Source organism: Chrysemys picta, chromosome 9 (assembly GCF_011386835.1).
Source record: "Chrysemys picta bellii isolate R12L10 chromosome 9, ASM1138683v2, whole genome shotgun sequence".
NCBI classification, from domain to species: Eukaryota; Metazoa; Chordata; order Testudines; family Emydidae; genus Chrysemys; species Chrysemys picta.
In genome coordinates this window covers 9,064,008-9,080,164 of record NC_088799.1, presented here as the reverse complement: position 1 = coordinate 9,080,164, position 16,157 = coordinate 9,064,008, and the positions used below count along the sequence as shown (strand labels likewise).

The 16,157-nt window shown below is 46.7% G+C and overlaps 2 protein-coding genes across 8 annotated transcripts in view; one reads left to right on the top strand and one right to left on the bottom strand.

Moving 5' to 3' along the window:
- MCF2L2 (MCF.2 cell line derived transforming sequence-like 2) overlaps nt 1–16,157 on the bottom strand; it is a 312,498-nt gene that overhangs the window by 82,451 nt on the left and 213,890 nt on the right. The gene's annotated exons all lie outside the window — the stretch shown is intronic.
- LOC135973632 (uncharacterized) lies at nt 7–1,831 on the top strand. Its single transcript, XM_065557698.1, has 2 exons — nt 7–728; nt 1,634–1,831. The coding sequence occupies exons 1-2, from the start codon at nt 152–154 to the stop codon at nt 1,696–1,698; spliced, it is 642 nt and encodes a 213-aa protein (XP_065413770.1). The 5' UTR covers nt 7–151; the 3' UTR covers nt 1,699–1,831.

Genomic DNA, 16,157 nt, shown 5'->3' with positions numbered 1-16,157 from the left:
CTCTGGACAGCAGTCCGAGCTAGGATGCTCTGACCAGCCACCAGCCACACAGGAAAAGCCCCGGGAAAATTTGAATTCCTTTTCCTGTCTGGCCAGTTTGAATCTCATTTCCTGTTTGGACATCGTGGCGAGCTCAGCAGCACTGGCAACGATGCAGAGCTCTCCAGCAGAGATGACCATGCAATCGCAGAATAGAAAGAGGGCCTCAGCATGGACCGATCGGGAAGTCTTGGATCTGATCGCTGTGTGGGGCGATGAGTCCGTGCTTTCGGAGCTGCGATCGAAAAAACGGAATGCAAAGATCTACGAGAAGATCTCAAAAGCCATGATGGAGAGAGGATACAGCTGGGATGCAACGCAGTGCTGCATGAAAATCAAGGAGCTGAGACAAGGGTACCAGAAGACCAAAGTGTCAAACGGACGCTCCGGATCCCAGCCCCAGACATGCCGTTTCTACAAGGCACTGCATTCCATTCTAGGTGCGGCCGCCACCACTACCCCACCACTGTCCGTGGACTCTGACGATGGGGTATTGTCAATGGCCACTTCCTTGGAGATGTTCACGGACGGGGAAGATGAGGAAGGAGATGAGGAGGATGAGGCAGTCAACAGCACTTTCAACGCTGATTTCCCCGACAGCCAGGATCTCTTCATCACCCTCACGGAGATCCCCTACCAACCCTCCCAAGGCGGTAACCCAGACCGTGAATCAGGGGAAGGATCAGTAGGTAAGTGTTTTAAACATTTATTTTGAACAGAATAGGAATGGTATCTTAACAATGGGTTTTTCATGATTAGTTTGCCCTAAGCGCTTTAGTTTTTAGTCCTTGCCAGTGCAGCTACTGGAAAATTCTGTCAATATGTCCGGGGATAGAGCAGAAATCCTCCTGGGACATCTCCACGAAGCTCTCCTGGAGGTATTGTGAAAGCCTTTGCATCAGGTTCCTGGGGAGAGCGGCCTTATTGCGTCCTCCATGGTAGGAAACTTTTCCGCGCCAGGCTAGCAGCAAGTACTCTGGGATCATTGCCTCGCAAAGCATGGCGGCATACGGCCCTGGTGTTTGCTGGCATTCACGCAGCATGCGGTCTTTCTCTGTCTCCGAAATCCTCATCAGAGTGATATCACTCATGGTGACCTGCTTTGAATTAGGGGAATGTTAGTATTGGGACTGATTGCCTGTTCCTTTACATAACTGTAACCAGCGGTTTACAGCCACGCGGTGGAGGCGGGACAGGGGCAGCATGCAGGGATTTTTCCCGGGGACAGCCGCGAGGGGGGTGGGACAGGGGCAGACTTCATGCTGGCCGGATTGCCAGCAGCAGGAACTGGCCAACGCTAGGAGCATTGCTTGGAACGTGAAAGGAGGGCACTGCTATAAATTAAGCTTTAAGCAGCCAAAAGTCTACGGCTTACCATGTCCACCTGTTAGCCGAATTCCATTGTCCGGCCCCACTTGTGTGATCTGTACAGCAAGACCCCAGGCACTCAATGGGAAGGCCGAAAATTCGACCTTGTACTGAGTGCGCATGTGATAGGTACTGTGCATGGTCTTGTTCACAGAGAAAGACTATATTCATTGTTCGCAAAACTGTATCTTTGTGAGGAATTCACTCCCTTTTTCCCATCCCACAGCTGCAAGTGTCTCCCGAGCTACCCCGGCATCCTCCTCCCAGAGGCTGGCACAGATCAGGCGATGAAAGAAAAGGACACGGGACGAGATGTTCTCAGAACTTATGGGCTGCTCCCGAGCCGAGGCGGCACAGCAGACCCAGTGGAGGGAGAACATGTCGCAATACCAGCGATCACACAGCGAACGGGAGGACAGGTGGCGGCAGGAAGACCAGCAGGCGACTCAAACGCTGCTTGAAATAATGAGGGAGCAAACGGACACGCTCTGGCGCCTTGTAGATGTTCTGCAGGACCGGAGGCAGGAGGACAGAGCCCCGCTGCATTCTATCTCTAACCGCCCTCCCCCGCCACAAAGTCCCATCCCCCCCTCACCCAAAGTCCCAAGAAGGAGGGGCGGCAGGGGCCGTGAAAACAGTCACTCCACCCCTGCAGACTGCTCAAGTAGCAGAAGGCTCTCATTCCCAAAGATTCGATAAGTCCTTTCCTTCACTCCGAAAGCACCTCACCCAAGCCCCCATTCCAGTTTCATCCCCTAACTGTGTAGTTGTTAATAAAAAATACGTTTCTGTTAATTACTGTTTCTGTCATGTTCTTTTAGAGGACAGTGTGTTTGAAGGGGAGGAAGGGGATTGGTAATTGGAGAGGATAGTCACCTTTACCAGGGTACAGACACGGGGGCAGGTTCAGCAGAAGGTCACACACACATTGCAGTCACTAGGCACCCTGGTTGGTCTGGGAGGTGGTTTTTATCTTCTGTGGGGGGGGGGGCTATGTGAGTTTGTGGCGGGGGAGGGCGGTTACAGATCTTATGCAGCGGTCCTTAGCCTGGATGACAGAGCCACGCAGCAGGGGATCTGTAACCGCCATCCCCCGCCACAAAGTCACATAGCCCCCACACACAGAGTCCCGAAAAGGAGTGGTGGCAGGTTCCGTTGAAACAACCAGTCCACCACTGTGGACCGCTCTAGGAGCAGGAGCCTGTCATTCCTCGAGTTTAGAAGCGTCCTTTCCATCACTACACCCGCTCCCCACCATAGTCTGCGTCCCAGTTTCAACACTTTACCACAAAATCCTTAATAAAGAAAATGGTGTTAATGAACAAAGTTTCATTTATTTTATTTTTAAAGGTGTGTTGGAAGGGGGGGAAGGGGGTTGGTAACTGGAGAGGATAGTCAACATTAACTGAGTAAAGAAACGGGGACAGGTTCAGTTTCTGTTTAAACAAACTTAATAGTCACAGGTTACCCTGCTCACTCCGGAACCTAGCTTTCAAAGCTTCCCGGATGCACAGCGCGTCCCGCTAGGCTCTTCTAATTGCCCATCTGTCTGGCTGGGCGTAATCAGCAGCCAGGCGATTTGCCTCAACCTCCCACCCCGCCATAAACATCTCCCCCTTGTTCTCACAGAGATTGTGGAGCACACAGCAAGCTGCAAAAACAATGGGGATATTGGTTTCACTGAGATCAGAGCGAGTCAGTAAGCTTCTCCATCTCCCCTTCAGACGTCCAGCACACTCCACCACCATTCTGCACTTGCTCAGCCGGTAGTTGAAGAGTCTTTTTTCACTGTCCAGGGCACCTGTATAGGGCTTCATGAGCCAGGGCATTAGCGGGTAGGCTGGGTCCCCAAGGATCACTATATGCATCTCCACATCCCCAACAGTTATTTTGTGGTCCGGGAAGTAAATACCTTCCTGCAGCCGTCTAAACAGACCAGAGTTCCTGAAAATGCAAGCATCATGAACCTTGCCTAGCCATCCGACGTTGATGTTGGTAAAACGTCCCCTATGGTCCACCAGTGCTTGCAGCACCATTGAAAAGTAGCCCTTTCGGTTAATGTGCTGGCTGGCCTGGTGGTCCGGTCCTAAGATAGGGATGTGAGTTCCATCTATAGCCCCACCGCAGTTTGGGAATCCCATCGCGGCGAAGCCATCTATGATCACCTGCACGTTTCCCAGGGTCACTACCTTTGAGAGCAGTAGCTCAACGATTGCGTTGGCTACTTGCATCACAGCAACCCCCACGGTAGATTTGCCCACTCCAAAGTGATTCGCGACTGACCGGTAGCTGTCTGGCGTTGCAAGCTTCCAGAGGGCTATGGCCACTCGCTTCTGGACAGTCAGGGCTGCTCGCATCCGGGTGTCCTTGCGCTTCAGGGCAGGGGACAGCAACTCACCAAGTTCCAGGAAAGTTCCCTTACGCATCCTAAAGTTTCGCAGCCACTGTGATTCATCCCAGACCTGCAGCACTATGCGGTCCCACCAGTCCGTGCTTGTTTCCCGGGCCCAGAATCACCGTTCCACAGCATCAACATGACCCACTGCCACCACGATGTTCATGGCGCGGGGTCCCGTGCTTTGTGAGAGGTCTGTGTCCCTCTCAGACTTAATGTCCTCACTGCACTGCCGTAGCCTCCTCGCCCGATTTGTCAGCATCTGCCTCTGAAAAAGGTGGATGATAAGGTGCGAGGTGTTGACAACGGCCATAACTGCACCGATGATCGCAGCGGGCTCCATGCTCGCAGTGCTGTGGCGTCCGCGCTGTCAGTCACCAGAAAAGTGTGCGAACTGATTGCCCACCGGCGCTTTCACGGAGGGAGGGCGGGAGTGAGGGTTGAATGACGACAGTTACCCAAAACCACCCTCGACACATTTTTTGCCCCAGCAGGCATTGGGGGCTCGACCCAGAATTCCAATGGGCAGCGGGGACTGCGGGAACTGCGGGATAGCTGCCCACAGTGCACCGCTTCCAATATCGACGCTTGCCCCATTAGTGTGGACTCACAAAGTCGAATTACTGTCCTTAGTGTGGATACACACGTTCGACTTTGTAATATCAGTTCCACAAATTCGCTTTAAGTAAAATTGAACTACTCTTGTAGTGTAGACATACCCTAAGTTGTTGGGTAACCAGTTCATCTACTTTGAACCAGTTCAGATACGTTTCCTGGAGATAATGTCTCATACTCTTATGTTTGCATTATAACTCCTAGGAAAAGAATACAATGATAAATATTTCTTTCATTGCAGAAAAAGTATTTACTTTCTAAACAAATGATTTGCACGCACTACATCCTCCAGAACTCTGTCAGTCATATTTGCCTGCTAAGGTGACAAAATGAATTTCAGCCCAGAAAATGCCCTATCTACTCTGACTTGCATAGCAGGAACAAACACTCAGCAGGAAGCGGGAGCAAGGAAGAGTCAAAGAGGGGAGGGAAGTGTTCTAGGTGGTTTTGGGCAGTCCTCCACCTGGGCATAACAGACAGGAGAACTACTAATCCCAAAACCACTCTCTTCCTCTTTTCTCATCTCAAACAATGACTTCCTAGGAAGTGTAGTCTCTGCCCCTCTCTCTCCAGGATTGGAACAGAGAGAGAGCCTGCCGCAGCATCCCCCAAAGCCCCCCTCAGCGCCTCATTATTAAACCTGTTATTGTGAATCAGTTACCAGTTTTTGTGTTTTGGAGTTCAGTTCCAGTTCAGGTTCAATACAACTGAGAGGTTTTCAGTTCTGGTTCAGTTCCAGTTCACTCAAAAAACCTCTCTGAACCAGTTCCAGGGTAAGGTTCGAGTTCAGTTCGACTCCCCAACTGGAAAGCTGAGAACCACTTGGTTTGGGCCCTGTTAAGAGCTCTAGATGCTGAGATTTTTAACAATCCATCTGTTGATGATCCCCTGAGAGAAAGAATGGACATTCATTTTTAGGACCAAGCCTGGTGGGTATAGTAGTGTTATGGAGTATTTCCAGTAAACCACTAAGTTACCACTTTAACCTGTTTTTCCTCCGGCCCAATTCCATCCCACTGGTAACATTTGTTTTGGATATTTCTGTTTCTGTTGCACAGGACTTCCTTCCTTTCAATCTTTTGTCTCCCACTCTTTCTTGTTCAGCTCTCAGTTCCAATAGCTGCAGTTGAAGCCTCATTTCTTTAAAAATCAAAATTTTGGTTTTTACCATGAGTCAACAACATGGTACTGTTGAAGAAAAAAAAACAAAAAACACCATTCTAGGATGCATTAGCAGAAGTCTTGTAAGCAAGACACAAGAAATAATTATTTCACCTATTCAGCACTGATAAGCCCTCAGCTGGAATACCGTGTCCATTACTGCACACCACACTTAGGGAAAGATGTGGAGAAGTTGGAGAAAGTCCAGAGACAAGCAAAAAAATGTAAGGTCTAGAAGACATGACCTCCGAGGAAAGACTGAAAACATTGGGTTTGTTTAGTCTGGAAAAGAGAAGACTAATAACAGTTTTCAAGCACATAAAAGGCTGGTATAAAGAGGAGGGTGATAAATTGTTCTCCTTATCCACTGAGGACAGGACAAGAAGTAATGGGCTTAAATTGCAGCAGGAGAGATTTAGGTTAGCCATTAGGAAAAACTTCCTAACTGAAAGGGTAGTTAAACTCTGAAACAAATTATCTAGGGAGGCTGTAGAATCTCAGTCTGTCAGTCACTAGAGCAGGGGTCAGCAACCTTTCCGAAGTGGTGTGCCGAGTCTTCATTTATTCACTCTAATTTAAGGTTTCACGTGCCCAGTCATACATTTTAACGTTTTTAGAAGGTCTCTTTCTATAAGTCTATAATATAGAACTAAACTATTGTTCTATGTAAAGTAAATAAGGTTTTAAAAATGTTTAAGAAGCTTCATTTACAATTAAATTAAAATGCAGAGTCCCCTGGACCGGTGGCCAGGACCCGGGCAGTGTGAGTGCCACTGAAAATCAGCTCGCGTGCTGCCTTTGGCACGCGGGCCATAGGTTGCCTACCCCTGCACTAGAGATTTATAAGAACAGGTTAGACAAACACCTGTCAGGGATAGTCTAAATAATATTTAGTCCTGTCTCAGTGCAGGGGACTGGACCAGATGACCTATCAAGGTCCCTTCCAGTCCTACATGGCTATGATTTTATTTTATTTTTTAAATCGTTAATGCTAAAGTACTTCTTTAGTACGAATGTCTATGGCTTCATTCTTGTTAATAGAAATAGATTTAATGGAGCATCTTCAGTCTTGCAAGCACAGCTTCTCCTATTCAGCTGTTCCAACTGTTAAACCTATAAGGACTGGTCTCTTTCCATGAACTGTCAATAAAAAAAAAAAAAAAAAAATCAAGCCTACATTTTACCTTTTCAAAACCATTTCCTAAAAGCTGTTCATTTCTGCTAGGCAGGTGTGGAATATTCATCTGTTGTCTGTTTCTGGCTTTACACTGGTAATGGAGACAGGTATGCTACATGATCAAATTTATTGACTTCCAGTGGTGAGTTACATTTGCTCTTTTCTAATCAACTAGTTGGCTATATTCCATTCTGAGGGGATTCCATACAGGTACAGGGATCTGTGCCAGCAAATCCTGATGCAGAAACCAGGCATCAAGACAACTAGAAAAGAAGTCAATGAGATTGCACACAGGTGCAGCCAACACAGGCTACAGATGGGAGATCTGCTTTGGCATCTGAGCAGGCCACTACAGATGAAGCTGTTTTGAGTAGTCACTGTGTGATCAGAAACCCACTGAGGCTTGGAGACAGCTGTTATTAATTTGTTGTGTAGTTTGTAGCTATTTGAATTTTTTTTTAAAGGGAAGATGTACCAATGACCATTGACACTGATTGCTGCCATGTGACAGGGGTACCGGCCTTTGTAATCTGCCCCAATCAGGTGACAAATAAAGTGGGTTTGTCTTTTATCAGCACTCTTGTAGGACATGCTTTTATTACAAATAGTGGTGTTTTTAATAATGTTAAAGGGGCCATGGTGTGTATTCTTTAAACAGGATTCATAAATGCCAGCTTATGTTGGGTGGTTTGTGCTGAACAGACTTTCCTAGCAACATGCTATACAGGTAGGGTGACCAGATCACCCAAGTCAAATATCGGGACGCGGGGGGAGGGGGGCGTGGCGGGGGGAGAGGGGCAAAAAAAAAAAAAAAACAGCCGGGGCCTGTTGCGGGGACCCAGCAGCGCGCACGCTGCGCCCAGCCCCTGGCCAGTCGCGTCTGGGCTGCTGCCCAGCTGGTGCTATCGCGTGGCGGCCCCGGAGTGGGGGCAGCAGGCCCCGCACCCCCGTCCCGCTCAGGTCCCGCAGGGGAACGAATGGGGCTGGGCTGCCGATGCCTCCGCCCCGGGGCCGCCGCGCGATAGCACCAGCTGGGCAGCAGCCCAGACGCGACTGGCCAGGGGCTGGGCGCAGCGTGCGCGCTGCTGGGTCCCCGCAGCAGGCCCCGGCTCGGGGGGTTCGCGGGCGCCAGAGCCGCAGCCGCCGAGCTTGGCCATCAGCCGCTTCCTCCCCCCGCGGCAGTGGGAGCTGCAGCAGCGGCTGCTCCCGAGTCCCGCTGCCCGGGGGGGAGAACAACAGCCGCCGCCTGGCCCCGCGGGTCGCCCCCCTCCTCTCCCTACCACCCAACTGAGTCCTGCCTGCTCAGGGCCAGGCCGGACTCTTACTCACCCCGGCCCCGCACTTCCCCTGCGTCTCCCGGGCCTCCCTCCAGCGCTTGTGCAGGGAGGAGAAATGGTGAGCTCGGGGAAGAGGCGGGGATTCAGGGAGGGAGCCAATTGGGGGAGGAGGGAGTGGAGTCGGGGCGGGGGGAGGGGTGCGAGCACTTCCGGGCTCCAGGCTCCGGCGCATTTCCTTGTTTGTCCAGTGTCCCGACCGCACGTCGGTCGGGACGCGGGACAAACAAGAAAATATCGGGACAATCCCGATAAAATCGGGACATCTGGTCACCCTATATACAGGGATCCTCTTTTAATTCTCAGTTTGTACAGTGCCTGGCACAATAGGGTCTGTCTATGACTATGGCAATATAAATAATAATTGCTCCAAGAGGAAGCTAACATATATGCACACCCAGTGACACACATTACTAATCCAGCAAACCCAAACTGTGCCAGAAAAGTGACTTGTTAAGATTAATTTATGTTTGATTAAAGAAGGTAACTAGTTGCTATTTATGTAGGCAAAAGCTATATAAATAGCAACATTAAGTCCAAATGTCAGCATCAATAAGTGAACAATCCCAACTATGGACACAGAAATGCACAGCTCGAAGAGAGGGGTGCTGAGAAATACTTGCGTCTATCCCAGCTTCAAGATTTTATTTATGTCCTTGGATAAAATCAATGGATCCAATGCACCCCTTGCTGCCTCTACCCTCACAGTCTGCCCCCTTCAGCCTTCTCCAGCCGGCCCATCCTTGTACAATGTGTCCCCTGCCTGTCCTATCGTGCGCTCCATTCCCCCAGCCTGCTTTCTTTGTTACCCTTGGACTCTTTACCCCAGTCAGCTAGTCCTTTGTGCAACCAGCTGTTTTCTCTTCCTCCTCCTGACTGCCCATTCCAGGCTGGCTGGATGCCGGCTGGAGGAGCACTGAGAACAGAGGAGACAGTCTCCCTGCCCCCACTGCTGGCACCACTGCATGTCCCAGAGATGAGGAGCAGTAATTGCATAGAGGGGCAGGAATGTCCACAAACTTCAACGCATGTTTTTTTCCCCCCATTTGGGAGGATATCCTACTTGTTTCGTTTGGGGAGGGAATGAGAATACTTTGTGTCCTCCCTAGAAATAAAGATTTAATGGCAATTAGGAGGCCTCCCTTTTGCGATACCCATGAAAGTCGTATGCCATCAACACAGAGGTCTGAACCCTCCACCTAACTGCCTGGGCTGCCTGCTCCTTCCACTGCTGCCTGGCCTTCTCAGGAACTGTGCAGTCCCTGCTGTCAGCTGCTCCTGAACTCCCCCTCAGAGGGAGGTTTATTGTCCAACCCTTTCTGTCTTATGAAGTCCAAACCATATAGGAGCTTCCATGGGATTAAAGGCAAGGGTGGGATATGCCATAGAAGTGCAGTGTCCACACCCCTTGATGGAGCTCATCTGGCTTCCCTCTGAATATAGTTGCCGAGGGGACACTTGGATCCTTGGTTAGTATCTTGTACCACAGGGCTGAGTCCATAGTTAAAGTTACAAGACCCTTTCTATTCTGAATCGTAATTCTGACTCTACATGAGGGACAAAACCAACCTTCTGATTGGTCTGAAATTCCTCATACTTCTGGTAGGCGTGTGTTGGAGGTGATTTTTTGGTGGGTGCTTCCTTGTTGAAAATCTGAAGTGAATTGGCTGAGGCAGTTTTCAATGCGAGAGCTCTGGCTTTTGCAGGAAGCGTCTGGCAATTATTTGTCCACACTTAACCTGAACTTGTCACGGAAGCTTCTGCCAGGTCACGCACAGTGAATGGTTCCATTCCCTTGTAGTCATGGCAGTGGTGCTAGCCTAGCTATCCATTAGCCTCAGTGAGGGAGGCTGGTGGTGGAAGGGATTTCCCCAGAGTAGGTCAGTCTAATGAACAACTGCTCCATTTAAGAAAAGGGCATTTTGATCAAAGCGAAAGCGCTGGAGAGGAGGGGGCGTTAAACAAAAAAAACGAAAAAAGCCTAAACCTTTCCAATTGCTACAAAAGAATTAGCAAAAGAAAAACCATAAGCAGGTGACATGGGGTGTACGACAAATGACATGAGTAGAAAATAGCGTCTGATCTAAGGGTTAAGGCTTTAATCACACTTATGACAGAAACTCAGGGCCAATTTCAAAGGTACTGATTAAGATGACGTAGCTGGCACATCAGTGAGTGGGTGTGAGTGTGAGAGGATCTAATTCTATTCTATTTGATATAGGTTCCATGCCACTTTCATCAGATAGTATTTCACCACCTCCTAGTAGTGTATTAAATCAGTGTTTCTCAATGACTGGTCCGTGGACTGGTGCTGGTCCCTTAGATCTCCCTGTCCCTGGTATCAAAAAGGTTGAGAAACACTGCATTAAATGAGGTGACTAACATCTGTAACATGTGGTTTGTTCTTTCACCCATCCTCTCCCCAGGGGAAGAATTGTGTGTGCAGTGTAGGGCTTTGTTAGGGTTTTGTTTAGTGGGTTGTTGTTTTTTAAGTACATGCTGCTCTCTGTTTAGGATAAGCTATATCTACACAGCGCAGCTTACAGCGCTAACACCTTGCCGTAAGGCATGCAGTGCAGCCACTCTTTGTTGGCAGGAGAAGTCTCTCCTGCCGACAAAATAAAACCACCCCCAACGGGGGGCGGTAGCTTTGTCAGCAGGAGACCGACAAAAGTTTTACCAATGAAAGTGCAGCGTAGCCATAGCTTTAGAGAAGGAAGGTCGGAGAAGTGCGCCTTCCACTTGCAATGAAAGGTGCTGAGGAGTGTGACCCTGAGAAAGCTTCGTCTCCTGCACAGATGAGTTTTATTATTATAGTAGATGGTTCCATTGTGCCTGAGGCGAGGCGTTGTCAATCACATCTTCATCCCAGAGCTTTAGGCAATCTTTTAGATACCCTGGGCCAAGGGCATTGAGTGCCCTGGAGATAAGGACCAAAGTCTTGAACTTAACTCAATCATCTCTAGGAGTCCAAAGGTGTCATTTACATGCCACAAAGGGTGTAGCAGCAGGAAAAATAACTAATAATAGGAGGTGCAAAGTTGTACGTTGAAGTAGGCGGAGTGCTCACTTTACTTTAACTGATCCCTTCTTTTTGGCATGTAAATTACAGCAGCTTAGACACATAAGCGACATCCACTTGCTGACATATAGTTTAGGCTACCTTTCACATCACCTGAATTTAGCCCTCAGAATTTAGAAGTAAGCTTAAAGAGGAAAAGGCATCGTTTGTCAAGGCTGCAAAGGTATAAGAGGAGTGAAAATTTCTTAAACTTCGAAGATTACTTGAACCAAGCCACCTACTCTACAAAGTTAAGGTCCACCATGGATCTGGAAGAACAAGAACAACACAAGAGGCAGGAAGCCTGACTTATCAGGTTCAGAGGGAGTGACAGATCTAACACAAAACTTGTCTACACTAGACATTGCACTGCCAGAAGTGCAGCTCGGGGCAGTAGCAGTGGGAGGACTCAGGCAGTCACTGGCATTTTTACCTTTTATTTAGATAGCATGAGATTAAAAACATTGATACGCTGTCTACTCTAGTTTACCAAACGCAGCTGTCAACATGGAGCTGCATCAGAGGGAGATTTCATCATAATTTCTAGTGCAGACACTGATAGTGTGCCTACGCTATAGCCAGCAGAGAAAGGGTTGCTAATAATCTCTCTCTCTGTCTCTCTCTCTCTCTCTCTCTCTGTGTAAGCTTATCTCTTTCACAGGCAAATGCTGGCCCAATAAAAAAATATTACCTCACCCACCTTGTCTCTCTAATAGCCTGTGACCAACATGGCTACAGTAACACTGCATATTTATTGGGGAGACAGAGTTAAAACCTTAGTGAAATCTAGTGTGTGTCTGCTGGCTGGGTGAAATACACTTTACTGGAAAACAGTATTATGATTGACCATGGCAAATAATGAACTGAAGCCTAAGGGAGTAGAGAAATATTTGATGTGTGAAATAGACTGGATGAGTCTCTGAAAAGGAAATGCAGTGTTATAACCATGAGATGGCTCATCTCTTCCCAATCCAACCTGGTATGTCCCTGGTTATTGAGTAGCTCCTTAAATCAAGGAACTGAATTCAATAGAGAGCTTTATAACGATGCGCTTTATTGATCATCATGTGTGGATGGGACATCCCACACCCCAGGCAGCATATCCCCTACATACTGTGTACTTGGTGAGGTCTCAAATGCCTCTGACGTGTAAACCAAACATTTCAGGGACATAGATTAAAACATAAACTTCTTTTATTGTGATCCCAGTCTCTCGGTGTGACTTCGCAAACAAACAGATTGTCTGATTCTCTGATGTTTGCATGGCAGGCTGCATTCCACAGTCTGCAAGGACTGACCTGGCTACGGCACATTTGCACTAAAGACGGGCTGAGGAATTTCTGAAGTGTTTTAAAATTACCCTGTTGTCCAGTAGAAAACGGGTACCAGAGTTAACAGCGGAAGTGACAGCTTGTTCTGGATATCGTGATTGGGTAAGATGGTCTGAATAAGAAATATCATGTATGGTGAGATCGTCAGTGTCATCCATTGTTCAGACTGCAAACTTTTTTGGGTAACGATTTTGTTGCCTTATAAGCATCTAAGGTTTCAGAGTAGCAGCCGTGTTAGTCTGTATCCGCAAAAAGAAGAACAGGAGGACTTGTGGCACCTTAGAGACTAATAAATTTGTTAGTCTCTAAGGTGCCACAAGTCCTCCTGTTCTTCTTTTTATAAGCATCTAGTACATTCTGGGTGCTACCACAATACCAATAAATAAATAATACTACTACAATCTCCTCTAAAAAAACAACAAAGAGTAAAAACCTCACTTCTTCGGATGTTTTTACTCACGAAAGCTTATGCCCAAATAAATCTGTTAGTCTTTAAGGTGCCACCAGACTCTTTGTTGTTTTTGTAGATACAGACTAACACGGCTACCCCCTGATACTTTACAATCTCCTCTGTGAATGGAAATTCACCCTCCCAACTGCCCAGAACTTCTTGAAAATGTCAGCAAGAATGCAGTCCCATTTTGTTATTGTACACCCATCTCTATCTGCCTCGAGATCTCTCAAACTTGCAGCACATACTTCACTTCAAAGGTTTTACTAACCTAGTAGGCTGTAATTAGAGCTGGGAATGCTGGAGACAATCTGCTGGCAAGCAAGCTTATCTGAAAACAAAAACAAAAATCTGTACCAAAGCTTGCAGGTTTAGAAGCGATTACGGAGAGCAGGCAATGATTGGAATATACTATATTTGGTTGTGGGTTTCAAAGTCTCTCCTGCTGGCTGGTCATTGACAGAGTTTCATGAAAGAAGATAGATCTTCAGGTCAAACAACAAAGCACATGGTGCTCTTTTACCATTAGATCTAGACTCCAAGTCTATTCTCAACCAGCTGGATTTTCACAGGACGGGACGGTAGATAGAAAAACAGTCCTTTTAGGGCTCAACGCAGAAGCCTCTGTCTCCAACATTCAATCATCCCTTTCTCAAAGAAAAATCACCTTCAATCTAACCAGATTCAAATCAGTCTTATATTACAGTGTAAACCTCATTGCCCCAGATCCTCCTCCCAGATTTGCATGTGGGGGCGGGCGGACATCTACACAGGGACCTCAGTTCTTCCAGGTAGAAGGGGGGGCTCAGCTATCTCGGGCTCAAGCCTAGCTTCTCTCTCCTACAATACAAAGTTAGTAGTGAACACTGTGGTGACTATCACAAGTATTGGACCATAATGCTTTCATTGGTCCCTTGCACTAAATAGACCTTTTTTGGCACTGGTCCAGGCCTAAGTTCAGCAATTCCCAGAACTAAGGTCAGTGCAACTTTGCAATCGCTGATTCAGAACAGAAATATGACACAACTGTCTCAGTCTAATAACAGACTTTTTCTTCCCCCCCCACCCCGCCCCGCCCCCTTAGAGAATTCTGTCCAATTCACTCATTCCAGCACTCAAAGTTCAGAAATAATACTTAGCAGTTTCCATATTGAGTTATATGAAGCCTCTCAAAGCATCTTGTGTGGTAGATTGGTGTTATGAAAGATGTACCTGATCCAAAATCCATTCATTTGAGCACCTCTGAATTTAGAGGAAGTTCCATTTTAAATCCAGATCCAAATTTTGCAGCTAGCCCCTATCACTACACTTAAGAGTAAAAATACGACTAAAGATGAACCTGACCGAAAATCCTGGATCTCAACACTCCAGGGGTTTGACTCTGGATATAAACAAACTTCAGGCCCCTCTCTGTTATCTCCATTTAATAAATGGGGAAGAATAGAGAGCTTACGTAAATTGCCTGAGGACACACAATAAGACAATGGGAGAGGTGAGAATAGTACACGGAAATCTTGTGTCTCCAAGACCTTATTTTGAAAAGCAGTAATTATGCTGATGGCAGGACATGCCACCAAAGGGTGCTGAGCTTGTCCCTTGCCCGATAACGCTTCTTTACAATGCTCCGGTCTGAGTCATTATTCTATAGTAATGGAATGTATTGGCCTGAACTAATGATGTGATTGAAATTTATCAACAGAGGCGATCCTAAAATTCCCCAGATACAAACTAAACACACATATGTATGTACAAACACAGTTACAACCTTCATTACAGGTGATGCTATGCTCAAAATAAATCAATTCACAGGCCAGAATGGTGGCCCATTGGCAGCACTACTAACATATAGAAAAGCCAAGTTCAGAGTCTAGGTGAGATCTTGCCAATAGAAGCTATGACCGAAGTAAAAGCAGCATATCAGAGGTAGGTAAGCCACAAACCTCTTCAGTAGCAACCTGTGACGCATGGCTAGAAAGGGTTAAACATCCTGCAAAATAAATAACCCATAAAAGACACGTGAGGAGATAATGTTTGTGGTTTTGTGAATTTACATATGTATGAGTAGGGTGGACAATGTAATCAACAGTCCCTGTCTATGCTGTATTCTGATCATTCAGAGGTCAAAAGAACATCCTATCGTTTAAATGAATTGTAATTGGACACAAATTGGACATCAGGAATGGTAACATACATTAGCCAGTAAGTGAACACTTCAATCTCCCTGGTCATTCTATTACAGATTTGAAAGTCACTATCATTGAACAAAAAAACTTCAGAAACAGACTTCAAAGAGAAACAGCAGAACTAAAATTCATTTGCAAATTCAACACCATTAATCTGGGCTTGAATAGGGACTGGGAGTGGCTGGCTCATTACAGAAGCAGCTTTTCCTCTTCTGGAATTGACACCTCCTCATCTATTATTGGGAGTGGACTACATCCACCCTGATCCAATTGGCCCTGTCAGCACTGGTTCTCCACTTGCAAAGTAACTCCCTGCTCTCCATGTGTCAGTATATAATGCCTGCATCTGTAACTTTCACTCTATGCAGCCGAAGAAGTGAGGTTTTTACTCATGAAAGCTTATGCCCAAATAAATCTGTTAGTCTTTAAGGTGCCACCAGACTCCTTGTTGTTTTTATGGGATATCTCGGTATTCATCTCTCTTTGAAATGTACTGTGAATGGTGGAGGAACAAGAAAATGGCCTTGTGTTAATTCGTATAGCTAAGTACCAGTGATGGACCTCCTTCAAAGTCATCCTAATTACCTTTTGTTCCCTGAGGAACTCCAACTTGTCAAAAGACATGAAATTGTATAAAAGATCTGTAGGTCCTGATCCTGTCATCTCAGATCTGCTAAGGCTTAATCAAGGGAAGTTTGAATCGCAAGACTGAGATCTCAGTTATGCTGGTACAGCCCTGAATATGATATTTGGACATTGGACTATAACCTATGAACTGAATTCTAAAGGAACTCTTTGCAACTACAAAGCTCACCATCGCTGCTATGAATCTGAACCTCAATGGACTGAACTCATGTCTGTATGTATATTGATTTATTAACCATACTCTCTCTCTCTTTTGTTTTTTTAATAAATTTTAGTTTAGTTAATTAGAATTGACTGTAGCATGTATTGGGTGAGAGCTGAAACATTCATTAACCTGGGAGGTAATAAGTGACAAAGAGTCCTGTGGCACCTTATAGACTAACAGACGTATTGGAGC